This window comes from Rhinatrema bivittatum, chromosome 4 (genome assembly GCF_901001135.1).
Source record: "Rhinatrema bivittatum chromosome 4, aRhiBiv1.1, whole genome shotgun sequence".
Lineage (NCBI taxonomy): Eukaryota > Metazoa > Chordata > Amphibia > Gymnophiona > Rhinatrematidae > Rhinatrema > Rhinatrema bivittatum.
This window is the reverse complement of record NC_042618.1, coordinates 401,330,271-401,350,347: the sequence shown is the minus strand read 5'-3', so window position 1 is coordinate 401,350,347 and position 20,077 is coordinate 401,330,271. Positions and strand designations below refer to the sequence as shown.

At 40.8% G+C, this 20,077-nt stretch overlaps 1 protein-coding gene across 5 annotated transcripts in view; it reads left to right on the top strand.

Annotated features, from left to right (window-relative positions):
- Nucleotides 1-20,077, top strand: part of TAFA4 (TAFA chemokine like family member 4) — a 293,701-nt gene that overhangs the window by 253,853 nt on the left and 19,771 nt on the right. For all 5 annotated transcript variants that reach the window (XM_029601063.1, XM_029601059.1, XM_029601060.1 and 2 more), the window contains one exon: nt 15-139. In XM_029601063.1, coding sequence (XP_029456923.1) covers nt 15-139 — 125 coding nt within the window. The remainder of the gene's footprint in view (nt 1-14; nt 140-20,077) is intronic.

Genomic DNA, 20,077 nt, shown 5'->3' with positions numbered 1-20,077 from the left:
TTTTTTTTTTTTAGCCTCCATTGTCATACAGAAATGGTGGTGTCAAATGAATCCATGCATGGAGGGGGAAGACTGCAAAGTACTGCCGGATCTTTCAGGTTGGTCATGCAGCAGCGGCAACAAGGTCAAAACTACAAAGGTAAGTATAGCACAAGATTTAGGATTAAAAACGTAATCTCCCAAAGTGGGTTAGCTAATGTTCTATTGTGTTTTTTTTTTCTATATGTAATATCCTGATAGCTATTGTCATCAAAAATATGTCGTGCACCTAGAAACTACAATCAACACATACCAAAATGATTCAGTAGCTATCATAGAAACAACTTTAAAATATTAGTTATTTTAGTGTTTTGCAGTCTGGACCTGTAGCCTCATCTACAGGTTTGGTTTTCAGGATATTGAGAGCAAAAATGTGTGAAATATATTTCTTTGAAAATATCTCATGAAAAACAGACCTGTTTAGAGTAAAGCTCCAATACTGGTGTTAGAAACACTGATTTATATGGGGATATTATCATAAACAATATTGAACAGATTGTTCTCACCATTGGAAGGTCCCTGCCTCAAAAACATTTGAGCAGTGGGTGAATAAATGACTTATACAATGGCATAATAAATACACCGGAGAGGAGGATTTGAACTGGTGGCTCTCCAGGTTTCACAGGTCTGTGTACTAACTGTTGCACTTCAATGTCAGACCACAGAAAGGAACAGAGAAAATAAAATAAAATGAGAAATTTTCCATACTCTTCATTAGTTTCCCTAATTGGATTATTGCAATGACCTGTGCCTGGACCTCACTGAGAAGTCAAAGGTTATCCATCTGGGTGGTACTGAGGTGCCTGAAGCAAACCCCCTTGTGACTCCATTGTTATGTTTGCTGCATTGATTCTCAGTTGGGATTTGTTTGTGGTTCAAGATCTTGACTGACATTTCAGGCTATCAGGCCGATACAGTACAGTGTGCTCCGGCGGAGCGCACTGTTAACCCGCGTTTGGACGTGCATTTTCGACGCGCTAGCTTTTCCCCTTATTCAGTAAGGGGTAATAGCGTGTCGAAAACTCGCGTCCAACCCCCCCCAAAACTAATAGCGCCCGCAACATGCAAATGCATGCTGATGGCCCTATTAGTTATTCCTGCGCGATTCAGTAAGTAAAATGTGCAGCCAAGCCACACATTTTACTTTCAGAAATTAGCGCCTACCCAAAGGTAGGCGTTAATTTCTCTCGGCACCAGGAAAGTGTACAGAAAAGCAGTAAAAACTGCATTTCTGTACACCCTCCGACTTAATATCATGGCGATATTCAGAGGTCCCAAAAGTTAAAAATAATTTTAAAATGTTTTAAAAAATTTAAAATCGGCCTGCGGCTCGCGGGTTGAAACCCAGATGTTCAATTTTGCCGGCATCCAGTTTCCGAACCCGTGGCTGTCAGCGGGTTTGAGAACCGACGTCGGCAAAATTGGGCGCCGGCTGTCAAACTCGCTGACAGCCGCCGCTCCTGTCAAAAAAGAGGCGCTAGGGATGCGCTAGTGTCCCTAGCGCCTCTTTTTACCATGGGCCCTAATTTGAATAATTATATTTACAGAATCACGCGCACAGGAGAGTGGCCTATGCGCGCGCCGGGAGAGTGGGCGCTCTTCCGCGATTTTTACTGTATCGGCCTGTATGAGAGGGGATGGCCCTTTTATAATTTGAAGAACAAACTGATGTCAAGTAAAGAGGTGGTGTTGTAGGTGTCTTACATTGAAGGAAGAGAGAAGGCGTTCCCTACAGTAGCCCTGTGGAGTAGACTGTCGGTGGAAGACAGACTGGAGCAAAATCTACTTTTCTTCTGGAAAAAGTTGAAAATATGGTTTTTCCTTTAGGGGTGTAGGCTGGGGGTACCTGCTGTAGATCGTGGCCTATGCCTAGGTGAGGTCCCAGCTTCAGGCCTAAGTATAGGTCCAAAGGGTGACTTTTTTTCTTTTTGCAGTTTATGTATTTATTTATTTAATTAGGTATTTTATATACCGTCAGATCACAATGGTTTACAAAAGCGGCATTCACATTATAGGTCAACACAGCATCAGAACATGCAACATTCACATTGTAGATCAACAAAAATTCAAAACATGTTAGCTAGATTGTTAAATAGTAATTCATGATAAATTAGATCCTATTAATTAACCTTCACAAGGTAGTCAGTGAGTTGTCTTAATACTCTAAATCTCTTAATTGTCATTTGTTCATCAAACTATAGCTAGGTAATTTTCTACATTGTTATTTTATGTTAGATCATACACTTTTTTGAAGAGACATGTTTTCAGTTCACGTTTGAAGTTCTTTCTGTAATCAGATATAGTGACTCAGGAGAGAGTTCCATAATTTAGGGCTCACTATAGAGAACATTCGGTCTCTGATTTGCAATAGATGAGTGTTCCGTGGTGTAGGTACTGTAATAGTCTTTTGTTTTGTGATATAAGTGTTCATTGTGGTGTGTAATGTTTGCCAAATAAGCAGGAGTTACTGTCATTGATTATGTTGAAGATGAGTGTTAATACTTTATAGTGTATTCTTGATTGTACTGGCAACCAGTGTAGATCAATCAGCGAAGGGGTGATGTGGTTACATTTCCCTTTCCCTAACAGTAGTCTTGCAAAGGCATTTTGTAGTAGCTGTAATGGTTTTAATTGTCCTGAGGGTAGGCCTAGTAATAATGAGTTGCAGTAATCTAAGTTTGAGAATATTAGAGTTTGTAAAACAGTTCGGAAGTCCTGGAGTGTTAGTAGAGGCTTTAACTGATGTAAAATGGCAGCTTGGACTTGGAGTGTCCTGTTTTAATTAATTTGTTTATGTGCTTTTTCATTGTGATGTTCTCATCGATCTGTATTCCTAGATCCTGTACTTGCTCAGAGGGTGTGATGTGAAAATTACCCAGGTCTAGTTTTCAAAACGAAACTTGAAAACCAATGAAATTTCATTGGATTTTCAATCGTTTCACATGGACGTGCTTGCACAAGTTATAAAATCTACCCCTATATGCATAATTTCCCTTTGAAAATGATCATTTCAGAATGACCTACACATACCTGCAAATTTGCATGAGTAATTTTGTCATGGAAAATACATCTATACTTTTGAAAATGCAAAAGTATGGGTTGTAATTCCAAGCCCCATCCCTGCTTCACCCTAGGAATGCCTCTGCTCACTGCGAATAACCTTGTGCCTCTACAGGACATACATGTGTAGTTTACCCATACATCAGACAGGCAATTTATAAAAGCCTAATTCCGTGGGTAAAGCACCGGTTTATCCAAGAAAATGACTTTGATAATTGCCCTCCCTATATACCACACAATTATGAAAAAGGAACAGAATCATTTAAGAACATGATTTCATTGAATCTGAAGATTGGGGTAATGTGTGAATGGGTCAAGTGAATTGGTACTGGTTTACAGAATGTCTTGTCCATAGACCACTTAAATCTGAGCAGGTTAGCAACGATCTAGGTCATTAGCATTTGAAAGCTGATTGGTGGCTCATGTGAAATGAGTTTTGCAATCTTAGTCCAGTTCAGCATCCACATTATTAAAATCACCATCACAGTTTGGCATAGGGCACCACTGTTGGAAGTCTCAGCGGAGACTGAATTACTCTCTCAGCTTTAGAGATGGTCCCTCCACAGCAGGGTTGAGGCGCATTGGCAGGACAGTGGGTGGGGAGCTGGCACCACCACAGCTCTTACCTGTTCTGTGAAGAAATGGAGGACTTTGATTTCCAGTGTGCAGCCAACCCCACACCTTTCATAAGCACTAAGGAAATGCAAAGGAAAAAAGAAAGGAAATGAGTACTATAATACAATCCATTTTCCCCAAAAATAAATGGAAGCGTTAGAAAAAGGCAGTGGCTTAGTGTTGTGACATGAGTTGACGCGCTTTCCATGCTCAAACATTCTGCCACTTATCATCTTTCTTGGCATCACTTTAGTTAATTTGCTTCTATGCAGTCATCTTATAAGTGCTTTTCTTACAATGCTCTTTGTTCTGTGCTTCCTCAAGACTCTTTGGGGCAGATTTTAAAACGTATGCGCGGGCGTAGATTTGTTTGCGCAACCCGGCGGGAACAAATCTATGCCCGATTTTATAACATCTGCACGCTGCTGCGCGCATATTATAAAATCCGGGCTTGGCGCGCGCAAGGGGATGCACACATGTGCACCTTGCATGCGCTGAGCCCGAGGGGAGCCCCAATGGCTTTCCCCGTTCCCTCCAAGGGATCAAGGGATCTTCATGAGTTCTGAATGATGTACAGTACTGGAATGTATAGACAAATTTTGATGGAAAAGTTCTAAGGTATGACCTTCCAAATAATGGATGACTTTATTACTTGAGTCAATCCTAATGCATCCATGGCAGATAAAAATACATTATCAAATGGAGCAATCATTAACACATTAAATCCCCAATGCTAATCAAGTCTTGGATATTAATTTGTAAAGAAGCAAATGCCTCAGCTAGCAGTAAAGGATCAATAGAGGATGGGCCAGTGGACGATATACTAAAGATAGTGACCAGAGTTGGGGCTTCACTAAAATGCCTTAACAACTCTGGTCTATTTTCAGCTTGGGGCAGCTGTCCTTCTCAACCACCTCTAGGTATAACTTTCACAACCACACAGATTTCCCCTTCAGTCTTATTCTAACCAAGCCACTGAACTCTGCCACTCACTGTGACTTACCATAGTATTCCTTCTTGTATCATGGTGTGACAGAGCTCAGCACTGCCCTTTGAAATAGAACAAGATCTAAAGAACTTTGTGGAACATTTCTTTTGATTTTGCAAAGGGTGCTTTCTTATACTGTAGTAGGGATTAGCATTGAATTTGATATGCACAGCTGCTGGTTTATTTCATGTTTCTCCCTCATTTTGAACTGGCTTTTCAGTTATAAACAAGGGAATACTGAGCTGGGTGTACATAAAGGTAAGCAAATTCTACTTCTGGAAGTGTTTTGCACTATTCCTATTAAATTGCATAAATGGTAGGGATGTGCATTCATTCAGGACGAATTAGGCAATTTCAACGTTAAAATGTTAGTGCGCACTAACCCGAAATACGATATTTCCTGCAGCACATCACTAATAAATGGTTCATAGCCAGTGGCAATGTTTAAGTATATGGTTGGTTTATGTGGTTTTTTTTTTTAATTAATATAACTTTCTGCCACTTATTTTCATTATAGTCTAGATTTACCTCTGGGAGAATTCAGCATGCCATGGGAATGCTCCTTGCTTCATCCTTTCAGAGTGAAGAACCCAAGATCACATTTCCCAGTCATTTATTACTTTCTTTTATAACTGAATATGAATATACATGGCTTTAACAAAGTATAAAGACATTACTGTGGCCTGATTTGAACATTACATGCAACTGATATTAAGATGCACATTGGGTGTCTGTTTACTGGGAAAAGTTTACTTGATCAATGAGATCAGTCTTTTTAGCCTTTGCTAGAGAGCAAACACCTGACACATGGCTGTGTAAGTCAAGCTGTGTAAAACCTTGCATTGATTCTGCTGAAATCCTGCCCAGTATCCTAGGGAAGCCAGAATGATTTATCCTGTGTTTCAGGGCAGACTGGAAGGCCAGGATATGGTGGGGGGAGGGGTATGGCACAGTGGGTAGGCAAAAGATAGCTAATTCAGATGTTTTTTTTGTAATTAAACCAAAATACAGTGCAGTGTTTGGAATCAAAGGAGTCTGCTACCTGCATGTGAAATCTACACAATACACCCTCAAAACTGACACAGCACCTATAAGATCTGAAGAAATCTGGAACTGAGAAATTATAAAGCAGTATCATTTTGAGATAATCTAATTTTTCTACAATTCACAAGAATGAATCCTGACAACATATATTCTTTTTATAGTGGCCATATCGCACCAGGAACCTTTCCTGTGTTACACGTGAAAACTTAAGCAATCTGATCAACGTACCCACAACAACTATCAAGTTCTAGTCCAGCAGTGGAATGATGAATTCTTTACAGTAACTGAGACTCTAGTCCCTCTTAAATCCAATCTTACCAGAACCCCTAGAAATTTTCTGCTAAAACAATCCCGACAACTCGAACTGCTGTTCAAAGGAACTGCTGTTCAACTAACTAACTAACTAACTAACTGCTGTTCAACTAACTAACTGCTGTTCAAAGGAACTGCTGTTCAACTAATTGCACTATCTTAATTCATATATACTATGTAAATTTGCTTAATTTATATACACTATGTAAATTTGTACATAATTCTTATCCTGTAAACACCCTCTCCTGCTTTTTGCCCTTCTCTCCAGTTAGAATTTGTTTTTAACCTATCTTTTTCTCTAACAGCCTAGTTCCACGTTCCCTGTTATAATGTAACTTTTTTGTTTTTCTCTGTTAACGGTTCCCCCTAGTTTATTGTAAACCGGTACGATAAGACCTGGTCTTGAGCATCGGTATATTAAAAGAATTTAAATAAATAAATAAATAAAACTTGAACAGATATGTCGAGAAGCATGAAACTGAGATCATACTTCATCTCTGCAAAGATCACTCTTAAAATTCAAAGCTGCCATCCAGCAAGCCAAAAAAGTCCACATTCTGAGACAACTAGAATTGTCCATGAACCACCCAAATCAGCTTTTTAACCTGGTACAGAATTTCTCAAAAACAAGAAACAAAACTCCTTCTACCAGTACAGAGGATAACACAGCTGAAGACATCACTAAATTCATCACTGAAAAAATACAAGCTATTGGTTCCTCCTTTCATTCCAACTCCTTCTCCACCTCATGCACGCCTACCACTACCAACCCAATAATGCACAGTCACACAGGCAAATTCTGTTCAACTCCCTTCAAACTTGATCCCATGGTCTGACATCAGGACAAACCGATTATAAACCAAATTTTTGTAAGACCCTCTATTCACGAGAGGACATGTTATGTGTTCAACTCGTTTCTCATAGGGGTCACTATTACTTTTAATCATTCAAAAATCAATTTTTTTCAAAACTTTTTTTTAAAAAGTTACTCAACCAAATTTTGATAATCAAAATGCAGCGGGACCTGGGACCTTTTCAGTGCGGATAAGTATCTGCTGCATTTTGATTATCAAAATTTGGTTGAGTAACTTTTTAAAAAAATATTTTTTGAAAAAAATTGATTTTTGAATGATTAAAAGTAATAGTGACCCCTATGAGAAACGAGTTGAACACATAACATGTCCTCTCGTGAATAGAGGGTCTTACAAAAATTTGGTTTATAATCGGTTTGGCGTTTCTGGGTGTTATGTTAGCTCTCTAACTAGTACACAGTTTATTTTTGGTTGTTGACATTGATGTGGACTAGAATACACCAGTTGGTGTGAGTGGGTTTTGTTGTGTGACTGACATCAGGACAACCATTCCATGAGAAGTGGTAATGATCCTCCAGCGAATCAGTCTGTGAACCCATTATATCCAATTCCACCAAGATTCATCTGTAATGACCTAGCCCCCAGCTAACAAATATAATAAATGCCATGCTAACGGAAGGCTTGCTATCAAGCTCACACAAAAAGGCTGTTAGCAAACCCATTCTAAAAACCTGCTACTGATTCTAAAATAATTGACAATTATCATACAGTCTCCACATCCTTTCTTATCCAAGGTGGTAGAAAAAGTAGTTTACCTCCAACTCTTAGATTTCCTAGAGAAGTATAATATCTTACATTGGTACCAATCCAGGTTCAGAAAAGGTCATGGAACAGAATCAGTTCTGTTGGCCATCACAAACAGTATACACTTCCATGTGGGTCAAGGGGGTGACTCCCTCATTGATCTCTTGCCTGTCTTTGATACAATTAATAACCATCTCCTGGTCCAGTGATTCTACAATTATGGCATCAGTGGCACTGCCCTAAATTAGTTTGAATCATTCCTTGCCAAAAGATCACAATCAGTTATTTGTCTAACAAACCATCCTGCCTTAGAGAACTCACCTGTGAAGTGCCTCAGGGCTTGGTCCTCTTCTCGATACTTTTCAACATCTACATGTATCCTATCTGTGACCTCATCTAGTCCTTCAATATCGAGTGCCACCTATTTGTGGATGACATCCAACTCTGCATCAAAATGGGATCTGACCAAACTTCATTTATTACCAATCTCAATTACTTTCTTGCAGAGGTAGCCCAGTGGTTTAGTAAACACAACACAGTCTAAACTCATCTAAATTGGAACTCGTCTTGCCTCAGTCATCAAGATTGCCCCCTACAATCACTTCCCTCACTAGCAAGTACTGCCTTATTTCCTAAGGCGTTGGTAAGAAGATATACTGGTCGATTTTAAAAGCCCTTTGTGCACCAAAGCTGGGAGATACACATGTGACTCGGGCTGGTGCATGCCGTGTGGATTTTAAAACTCGTGCAAGCATATTCATATCTCCCAGTACGCATGCAAACATTTTTTCACAAAAAGGGGCAGGGCATGGACGAGATATGGGCAGGCCAAAGTAAGCATTTACGTGCACCACGAAGTAAGCATTTACGTGCACAAGTGCGTGCCGGGGTCCCCTACCACTTTGGACGGTGTGTAAGTTGCGTAACAAAAAAAACTAGGCTATTTGGTGGGATTTTAAGGCTCTGGGCTAATAAGGTAAAAAGGAGGCAAATTAGCTAGGGGGTTTAGGAAGTCATCTCCTTTACTGGGCCAAACTGGGAACAAACTGGGAAATAGGTAATTGCATTGGCACTCATAGCTAGTAAAATTCCCCCCACATATGCACTCGAGTTGCCTTATATGCACAGATCCGCAATGTCATATAAAATTGTATGTACATGTATGCACGTATAGCCGATTTTATAACATGCGTGCGTATATTATAAAATTGGCATGTCTATGTGCGAGCGATTGGCAAAAGGACACACGTGCGCCTGTGCATGGGTCTTAAATTTTACTTCTTTTGGGTTCAACTCAACCAAAATCTCACAATGGAACCTCAATTTCTTGTATCTATGTCAGATCCACCAATTGTGTAATTTCCTGATAAATGCAATTTTGCGGCTAAATTCATTTCAGCAGTGAAATCAATTATTGCAATTACTTATAATATGGCATCTCACAATGCAGTTTGAAGCATTTCCAGCCCTTACAAAGTATTTCCTTGAGAATTTTGGTAGATATAAAAGCAAATGATCATATCAAGCCTATTCAACATCATCTTCACTGTCTCCCAGTAGAAAACAGGATAAAATTTAAAACTTTCTGCTTTGTCTTCAAATACTTGAATAAAAAGGCCGTTGAATACCTCTTTCAACTCCTCTCCCCTTGCATGGTACAAAATTATTGATTGATGCATCAAAGTGCGTAAGCGCTCTAACACACGTTATATCGTGTATATCTCGTGATATATGCGATATTTTGCATCTCTCAACCCAGGTTCCCTCCCCTATTAAATTACCTTCTTTGCATGTGATTTGCATGCATGAATAATGCAAATACAGGCAAATAAGGTCATGCATTGGCAATCCTGTTCAGATATTTTATCGCAGCCAAATGAGATGGTGGTCAGCTGCGATAAAATAACAACACCTCTTGGAAAAGCAATAAATGTGTGACAAGAGGCCTGGGACCCTAATATGGGTCCCAAGGCTCTTGACCCACATTTAAAGTGACAGGAAAATAAAAGTCAAGGCAAATGGAGAGGTTAAGCGGGGCTCAGTTCTGATAACATCTGAACCCAGGGCTGCCAGTTGCAGCCCTGAATACCCCCCCCCCCAAAAAAAAAATATAAAAAGTACCCACAAGGAGATGTCTTTGTCAAATACCTCCAAACTAATAAAAGCTTCAGCCCTGGTCACCCCTTCCCTTCCCATTCCTTCCCCCACTCCACCTAGTGACACATATGACACCCTGCATTGTCCATAGCCCCCTCCCTTGTGACACACATAACCCCATCCCCCCACCCCCTAGTGACACAGATGACCCATCCCAAGTTCATTTCCATTCCCCATCCCCATAATGACATAGATGACCCCTGATGTCCATAGCCCCTCCCCCTCCTCCCTAGTTACACAGACAACTCCCAAATCCATACCCCCTCCTCCACCCCTGTAGTGACAGATGCCCCTCCCAATTTAAAAAAAAAGGTCCTGAGCCTCACCACACCACAACAAAAAGAAAAGTACATTCCCAGCCTCACCCTCTTTTCCCCCTCCCCCTATCGCCAACCTCCCTCTCGTACCTTAAATTGGATCCTGTGTCGAGGCCAGGTGCACCCTTGCATCCAGTCTGGTCGGTGCCATTTTCCAAAATGGCGCCAAACTGATCTTGCCTCAGCCATGCGACTGGGGTAAAGTCCGGAGTTCAGACCTTGGCCATGTGGGGATAGTGACATACCTCTACAATACCTGAATGTAATCTGATTTGAAGTGCCAAAAAGTGGAATATAAATCAAATTAAATTAAATCAAATTTATTTATTTATTTATTTATTTAACTTTTTTATATACCGATAACCGTTTGCACATCGTATCGGTTTACATATAACTTGTTACTATTAGGTATTGCCTTTACCTAGAACAGGAACTATGCATACAAAACTAACAAAATAACCTGGCAATTGAGTAACTATTTACAGGATTTGATGGTATATCGTCCATAAACTGGTTAGCAAAGGAGTCCATAAACTGATAGAGGATCTGGGTAGGCATAAGAAAGTTACAGGGTTTGCAATCGAACAATATGGTGACAGAAGGATGTTTCAAAGAAGGATAAATAAACATGCCATCAAGGGAACTCCAGTTCACTGAACTTGCTCTTCTTCCTTCTTCCTCCCCTGACCACTGGCAGATTGTCCTGCACATGACTGTGCTTTCAACTGGTATGAACTAAAAAATTTGGAACAAAGTACCACTAACCCTGTGCCTAAAGCCATACTATCAAGTTCAGGACAAAAGCTAAAGCATTGCTTTTGTCCCCAGGCTTTCCTCTAAGATCAACATCTTTGACCAACATTCCTGAACTGGTTATACACAACAGGGAGTCAACTGTGTCTTGAAACTAATCACAAATGGGATTTCTTATACTGATGTTTATACCAGATTCCAATGCTTCATTAATTGCAAATTCTGATTTGACTGTAAGCTGTTTTAATACTTCTTTTCATTAAAATATTTTGTAACCAACTTGAGCCAATGTTGGGAAAAGATGGAAAATCAAATGTTCATAAATAAATAAATAAATAAAATACAGATACAATTCACCATTTATGTAGGTGTTTGGAATAGTTTTGGAATCTATCTATCCAGGTATTTTTTCTGCATTGGGATATAAAAGTGACATTTATTAGGCACATGAAGTATCAAAAAATTGTTAGGTTTGTACATTCATTTTGTAGTCACAATCATTTCTTAGGTTCATGTCAAACAATAATAATATTTTATTTGTTCATTTTGTTTGTTCATTTGTTTACCATTATAGCCAATGAAGGAAACAATTCTAAATTAGGATTTTTTATTTTATTTATTTTATTTAACGTCTCTTATATACCGATAGCCGTTCGCACATCGTATCGGTTCACAAAGAACAAAAAACTTATGGGCAGCGCCCTTACAAATAACAGATAACAATACAAATAACCGGGGAAGGAGGCAATGCAACTTAATAGGTCAATAAATAGGTCAATCATTTCTAATAAAACTGGTAGGTAGACATCATAAAAAAGGTGAAGGCATGCCAACACATCAAGACTATATCAATGTGACACCAAAAGTGGCAACAAGAGGTCAAGGACCCACAATGGGGAAATATGGTACCACCAATGGCAGAAGTTCTCCAAGTCACTGTCTGAGGAGGAAAGCAGCACCAAGAGTGGCCACAACACCTCCAGGCTGCAAAATTAGGGCAAAGAGTATGAAGAGTTCAAGGCACCATGAAAGGGGGAATAAAGCACCAAAAGAGGGTAAAAGCAGTGATGGAGGGTAAAAGCAACTGAAAGAGTGGGATGAAGACCCCAAAGCATAATGAGATGCACAAAGCAGCCACTCAGAGTAGCAAGAACACCCCAAGGCTCTAAATGAGGGGCAAAGAGCACCAACAAATTTGGCTGAAATCCCTAAGCAGGGAGAAGCCAGAGGAAATCCATGGAGAAGGCCTGATGTAATTTCCATGTGGCATCATTAGGTGAAGGATCTGGCAGTTCGGGTTTGGAATTGGTCTTCACTGGAGGTTAAGATGCTATTGACTAGAGGCACCAAATGTCCTTTATCCACTCATTGTTTAATATTCTCTGCTTCAGGGAATCTAAGACAAGATTATTCTTCTGAATCAATTTTTGGCAAATATTGCCTCCATTACCTCAGAAGCAGTAATCATGGAGAAGCATGATTCTGGTTCTGTGTGCTGCACTTCTGCAGCCCTTGCATTTTGCTGTGGTATAATGCATCAAAGACTAAATTATGGATGAGAATGGAGTTTGAAGAAAATGTCCAGTTGGGCATGAAACCATTAAAGATAAATGAATGGCTAAGGCCTATTATAAAGCATCTGTTGGCCAGGCAAAACCAAGAGTCAGCAAGTTTTAGGATAAGGGGATTTGGGAAAAAACCTTGAAAACAGCTGGAACAAAGAGGCAAGTTTGCTAAGATAGCAAAACTGGTCTGCAGCGACAGTGGCAGTATTGGCGCTGATGATTAAAAACAGATATAGTAGGAGCAGAGCAATGTAGCAAGAAAAGAGGCTGAAACCATCCCAAGGTATACTTCAAAGGCTGAGGGAGAAAGAATGGCATCAAAAGCCCAAGACACCAAGAGGGGCAAAGCAGTACCAGGAATGGCATGAAGAGCTTGAGGAGTGGTGCAGAAAGCATGTAAAGCAACAGATGGCCATGGCAAAGACCAAGAGTCATTAAGTACTAAAGGGGAAGAGGATTTGGAAAGAGCTTCAAAAGTTGCAGCAGAGGAGGAAGCACCCTAAAGTACTAAAACTGTGGTATTTATTTATTTGTTTTTATATACTGATGTTCAAAATATATCACATCGGTTTACGATAAAACATTATGGGGCATATTTTCAAAGGGTTACAAGCGTAACTCTGAAAACATGCCCCTGCGAGCGCCAAGACTATTTTGCATAGGCTCAGTGACGCGCGTATGTCCTGGGGCTTGAAAAAGGGGGCGGGGAGTGGGCGGGGAGTTGGCCGGCACTGCAATCTACGCCTACACGGAGGGAGGCGCAACTTGATGATTAAAGGTCAGGATGGGGGTTTAGGTAGGGCTGAGGAGCGGGCTAGGTAGGGGAAGGGAAAGGAAGGTGGGGGGGTGGCAGAAGGAAAGTTCCCTCCATGGCCGCTCCAATTTCAGAGCGGCCTCGGAGGGAATAGGGAAAGCCATCGGGGTTCCCCTAGAGCTCGGCGCGCGCAAGGAGCACAAGTGTGCACCCCCTTGCACATGCCGACCCCAGATTTTATAACATGCACACGGCAGCGCGCGCATGTTATAAAATCGGGCGTAGATTTGTGCGCGCCAAGTTGTACGCACAAATCTATGCCCGTGTGTACGTTTTAAAATTTGGCCCAAAATAAACAGTTAAGTAAAACTAAGCATATTAAACATTTAAATAGTTAAAATATTTCAACATAACATGAAATACAAATCAATATTATAAAATACAGTAAAAGTAACTAAAATTCTTAAAATTATGTAATATGATTGAGGGAATGGTTGGCAAAATGATTGTGCAATAAGATGCATAGCCTGAAGTTAGGTGAAGGCTTGTTGAAAAAGCCAAATTTTAATACCTTTTTTAAATGTTCTGGTGTTGGGTTCCATTCTAAGTTCTTGAGGGAGTGTATTCCACAACTGTGGACCTGTAATTGATATGGCTTGGAGCAGTGTCGGTAGAAGTGGTGCTCGCAATTAAAAACAGCAATAATAGGAGCAGAGCAATGCAACAAGAAGAATGTCTGAAAACCCCCAAAGGTTGAGGTGAGAGGAAGAATGGCATTAAAAGCCCATAGAGTGGTGCAGCAAGCATGCAAAGCAACGGATGGCCAAGGCAAGACCAAGAGTTGGCAAGTACCAAAAGGGAATGGGTTTGAAAAGAATCTGAAAGACAGCCAGTAGAGAATGACTGTCCCAGTTGAAGGCATGGCTACCTGGTTGACTATGTCAAAGATTAAGCTATACACTTTTTAAGAACACATAGCTGGTACAATAAAACTGTGAATGGCTCATTAAATCAGTTATGGTCCTATCTGTTACTTATATAACTGTGGTGATTGTAGCGCTAATATATGCTGATAAGTGCTGACACCCAAAGAATAGTGTGTGGCATCACAAACAGCACAAATTCATCAAAACTCTCATTGCATAGTGTAGGGAAATGAAAACAATACAAAGATGTCTAAATCCTCAAGGTGTATAGTATGGGGAATTACAATCTGCACGGAGTGGTGCATTACAAACACTACAAATTTATCAAAAACCCTTTGACAAGGAATGCAGCCCATCACAAATAACACAAAAACACTGGTGTACAGTGTGGGAAATTGCAAACAGCACAAAGATGTCTAAACCCCAAGGCATATAGTTCAGGGAATCACAAATAGCACAAATATGTCTAAAACTCCAAAATGTACAGTATGGGAAAACACAAAGAACACAAAAGTGTATAAACCCCTAAGGCATACAGCACGGGGAATGTGCCTAAACCCCCTAGGGGTATAGACAGCTGACAGAGGAAGGACCAACCAACAGACATTAAAAGAGTGAATAAATTAATATCAAGTGCCTGACACTTAATATTCATTTATTAACTCCTTCATTGTCTGCTGATTGGTCCTTCCACTGTCAGCTGTCATTGAAATGACCAATCCCCTTTCAGAATGCTGTCTTTTTAGAATTCTGAATGGGGATTTTTCCTTTCATTGACATGTCACAATGGAGGGACTAGTCAGCTCAACAAAATAACATAAAAAAAACACAAATCTTTTTTGTTTCTAGCTTGGAACTACAAACATTGGGGCGTAATTTCAAAGGGTTATGAGCGTAACACCGAAAACCTGCTCCTGTGCACGCTGAGCCTATTTTGCATAGGCTCGGCAACGCGCGCAAGCTCCAGGACGTGCTTATGTACTGGGGCTTGAAAAAGGGGGCGGGGAATGGGCGGGGTGGTCTGGGGGTAGGACGTGGGTGGGGACGGAGCCTCCAGGCACAGCAGCCATTTGCCGCTGGGCCCGGGATCGCGGGCCAGCCGTCGCCAGTGCATGCAACCTACGTCTGCCTGGAGGCAGGCGCAACTTCGCGAACAAAGGTGAGGGGGGGGGGTTTAGATAGGGCTGGGGGGTGGGTTAGGTAGGGGAAGGGAGAGGTAGGGAGGGGAAGATGGGGAGTTGAAGGAAAGTTCCCTCCGAGGCCGCTCCGACTTCGGAGCGGCCTCGCAGGGAACAGGGAAAGCCATTGGGGCTCCCCTACGGCTAGGCACGCGCAAGGTGCACAAGTGTGCATGCCCTTGTGCGTGCCGACCCCGGATTTTATAACATGTGCACGGCTGCGTGGGCATGTTATAAAATCAGGGGTAGATTTGTGCGCGCATACTTTTCTTATAAATTTAAAATTATATGCATGTATATTTTACCCGTGAAAATAAAGTAGGATTTGCTCATGTAACACCTGATTTACATGTGGAAGACCATGGAGGTAATTTAAAAAGGAGTTACATGTATAAATGTAAAAATATACTATCGTAGCAATTTTAAAAAGCTATGGGGCAGATTTTAAAAATCTGCGCACACGTGTACCTTTGTTCGTGCACCAGGCTCGAACAAGAGTACGCGGGATTTCAATAGATACGCGCGTATACATTAAAATCCGGGGTCAGCGTGCGCAAGGCTGCCAAAAATTGGCAGCCTGTGCGCGCCGAGCCGCGCAGCCTGCCTCCGTTCCCTCCAAGGTCGCTTCGAAATCGGAGCGGCCTCGGAGCAAACTTTCCTTCACCCTCCCCCCACCTTCTCCTCCCTTCCTCTACCTAACCCACCTCCCCCGGCCCTATCTATACCCCCTACCTCTATCACGAAAGTTATGCCTGCTCGAAGCAGGCGTAACTTTGCGCGTGCCGGCTGCCGCACTCCATGTTCCGGTCCGGGGGCTGGTCCGGAGGCCGTGGCCACGCCCCCGGAATGCCCCCGAGCCGAAACAACACCCACGGCGCCGCCCCCGGATAACACGCTGAACGCGTCACACCCCCTCGACACGTCCCCCGATGACGCGCGGATCGTGACACACCCCCAAAACGCCCTCCCAGGAAAGCCCCAGGACTTACGCGTGTCCCGGGGCTTTGTGCGCGCCGGAAGCCTATGCAACATAGGCTCGGCGTGCGCAGGGGGTGTTTGGGCCATGTTTTCAGGGGGTACGCGCGTATCCCTTAGAAAATCTGGTCCTATGTATGTAAGTAAATCCATGGGATTTACTTGCATAACTGCACTTTATTTAAATGGCTTTTGAAAATTGCTACGATAATGTTACATTTACACGCGTAACTCCTTTGAAAATTACGTCCTTAAAGTAGTGCACGTATGTGTTAATATCCTATGGACAATTCAATGGCAAATGTTGTAGCAATTTTCAAAAGACCATTTACACGTGTAAAACCCAATTTTAAGCGAGTAAATGCTTTTTAAAATCAAGCCCTATATATTTTAAAACATACGCATGTAAATGAAATGAACAGTTTTCCAATTCCTTTACCACTTCGTCCAGTCCTTCTCCAGGTAATTCTTCAGCCTGAGCTCCTCCCAGTTCACCCAGACCTCCCACCCAGCTAATAGTACACTATAAATAAGTTTGATATCAATTACGCAAAATAATTAGCAGCAAGTTGCCAAACGTACGCGAGTAATGTCTCTTAGAAAATAGCAACTAATGCATGTTACTGTTGGCCCGATCCTGGAACACCCCCTAGACATCCCCATTTAATGCATATATGTATATAAAAACCAAAAGCAATTGTGTAATTTCGATTTTTATAAAATAGCAATTATGCAAGTACAGACTCCTTACGTATGTATATGCAAATTTTTACAAGTGCAGTTCCTCGAAAATTCACCCCAAATGAAGAGAAAATTTGAATACCTGCTCCCCCCAAACTAAAACAAAAAATTGCCTCATGCACATTCCTAACACAAACTTGATCATGTAAAATGAGGCATTCCAGGGATGTATAGTAGATGTATGCCTAATTTGACATTCCCATTTCACTTTTCAAAAAACTGAATTTCAAATGCAATATATGCAATTTGGGGTGAATTTTCAAAATGTTATGCCTGTAAGTAGGCTGTACTTGCATATCCTGTATTTTTATCAAAGTTGAAAAACTCATGTATTTTCACTTTCACGTGTACATACACATGCGTAAAAAAGGTGCAGTCTAAGGGCGTTCTGGGGTAGGGCCAACCTTTATATGCATAAGTTGCTATTTTAAAAGACACACATAGATTTTCCAATGTACTTGCATAGTTTTACACCTGCTAATAATCTATTTTAAGTGATATTAGACATGTTTATTGTGTACTATTGGCTATATTGGAGGTCTGAGTGAACTGTGGGGAGTGCAAGCTGAAGAATCAGGAGGGTCTCGATGACTTGGAGAAGAACTGGGAGAACTGGTATACTATTTAGTAAAACTGGTAATTTCCTTGATGTGTACATGTTTTAAAATACACCAGTTTACACGAGTAATTCTTACTTTACTTTTGCATGTAAAAATTATATGCATATATTTTTAAAATAAGTAGGAAAAATATGCATGTATATTGCAGGGTAGAGATATGCATATTTTATAAAATTCTAGCGAGATCTGCTTGAGACCATATATGCATGAATATGCCGCTGCATGTATTTATTTGAAAGTAATCCTCTTTGTGTTTGAAAATCAAGTTTTTCCATGTGGGCTTTCAAGTATGCATGTGTCAGAAGGTTTACAAAAATGTACCCCAATGAGTTTTGTTCACAAATAGACTACTCTAGCATCATAGTGGCATCTAAGTACTAAAGGCGTCCCCCCATTTTGTTGCAATGGGAGAAATACTTAGACGGTAACTTTTAAACAGACACACAATATCTTTGGTGAAAGAAATCAGACTGACTGGGAGTAGGCAAATGGCATGTGTGTACGTTTGTTAGCCCTTGCCCAGGGATGTGGCCATTTTATAACATATGCGCATAGATGTGCATATATGCACACGTTATAAAATAGCCTGAATGTGTGCACACGTGCGCGCAATTTTAAGTGGACGTGTGCCTGTGCGTGCAGATTCCACTTCACAGTTTGCCCAGGTAAGGGATAGGACTTCCAAACCCCTCTAGTTTTAATAGCCTCCCTTCTCCCCTGTTAGCCCTGACCCTTAAAACTCTGCAGATCTATTTGTCTTTATTTTATTATTTGCATAGCAGAAGTAAAGTTACGCAGAAAGGGACCCCCGGTGTACGCATGTGTGCATAAATATTTACATGCAAATTTGATGTTGAAATCCAGGAATGCCCATGCCATGCCTAGACCACACCAATACGCCATCCCTTTTTTGAAACTTTTCATTTGTGTTTACAGCAGGAGATACGCGTGTACTAGGGTGTGGTGCATGTCGGCCTTTTAAAATTCACCTGTTAGTACATAAGGGATAATGCTTCCTGCTACCATTACAGGTGCATTGATCCAATATTGTCAGGGCCAGTGCTTCCATTAGGGAAACTAGGCAGATGCCTTGAGCACTAATGTTTTGGGGGCAGCAAAACCCTACCATCACATAGCCTAAAGGGGGTTCCCGCCAATACTGCCAAATAAGGGAGTGCTGTGCTGGAGCTGCCACCAGTACATTTAGGGTGGGGGGTATAGGACCGGAGGTTTGTCTAGGGAGCCAAATACTCTTGCACAAGCCCTGAATATTATCTTGACTTCAAGGAAAAATCTTGAGCACTGCTACTGCTGCTTTAGCACCAACAAATGACCATTGAGATCTCCAATCCAAATTCTTAAAATATCCAACCCTGTCTAGCTTTTGAAATAGCAGAGGCAGCGTGTAAGCTAGAACTCCTAGAAACAAATAAATAATCTGACAATGTTATTTTTAACTCCAGGAACAATTATAAAAGCAACCCTCCACAGTTTTATTAGCTTTAATCAATTGGTAATTTTTCTGAAGTTTATGATCTTTCTTATAACACAGGCAAAGTTTCAAACACTGAAATCACTTGTGTGTCCTTATGTCAATTAAACATTATACATAGCCCTCAGTAAGCCTCTGTTTCAACATTGCATTTCTTAATAAGCACTCTGAGATAGTATAGTATTTAGTTTTTGTATCCTGTGCTTAACTTAGGAAGGCATAGATGGCAGAATAGCTAAATCCCCAACGGTAGTGACATTTCATTTGTAACATCAGGAAGTTGTAGACACATAATATAGTTCCCAAAGTTGTCATTATGATAGCTTTTATAGTTTTATTAGTACAGCACTAGAGAAAAATTATGAAATCATAAAACTTTTTTTTTGCTGTTTTTACTCTGATCTAATGGGAGTTGAGGCACTTGAAGGATTTTGTGCCTTTTTAAGGATTATACATGTGAATTCATTAGTTATTATGTACTCATAGGTTATTATCTCCCAAAACTGATGAGCAGTGGAGACATGGGTTATTTTGTAACATACTCTGGTGACTGTTTTTATTGTGAACTATTGAGCGAAAACAACCCAGAACTGCCATTCTCAGTAATTGGTTAACTTGTAATAGTACATGCTACCATAGCAAATAACCTGCATCCTAACTCTGGGGAATTATATTACAGTCTTTTAATGTGGCTATATTGTGTAGTAGTTTATTGGAATCAATGCGTAAATGTAACTTACTATTCCTACAGTTTAGGCTCTTAAACCAGGAGGACCCATTGTAATTGAGAGAAAGAAGAGAATTAAGAGCATATTCTCCAGGGAGATGCTTATACTCCATTGAGGAGCAGTATCTCTCTATATCTTTGGTGAAAGAAATCAAACTGACTGGGAGTGGGCAAATGGCATTTTCTTATATGATCCTT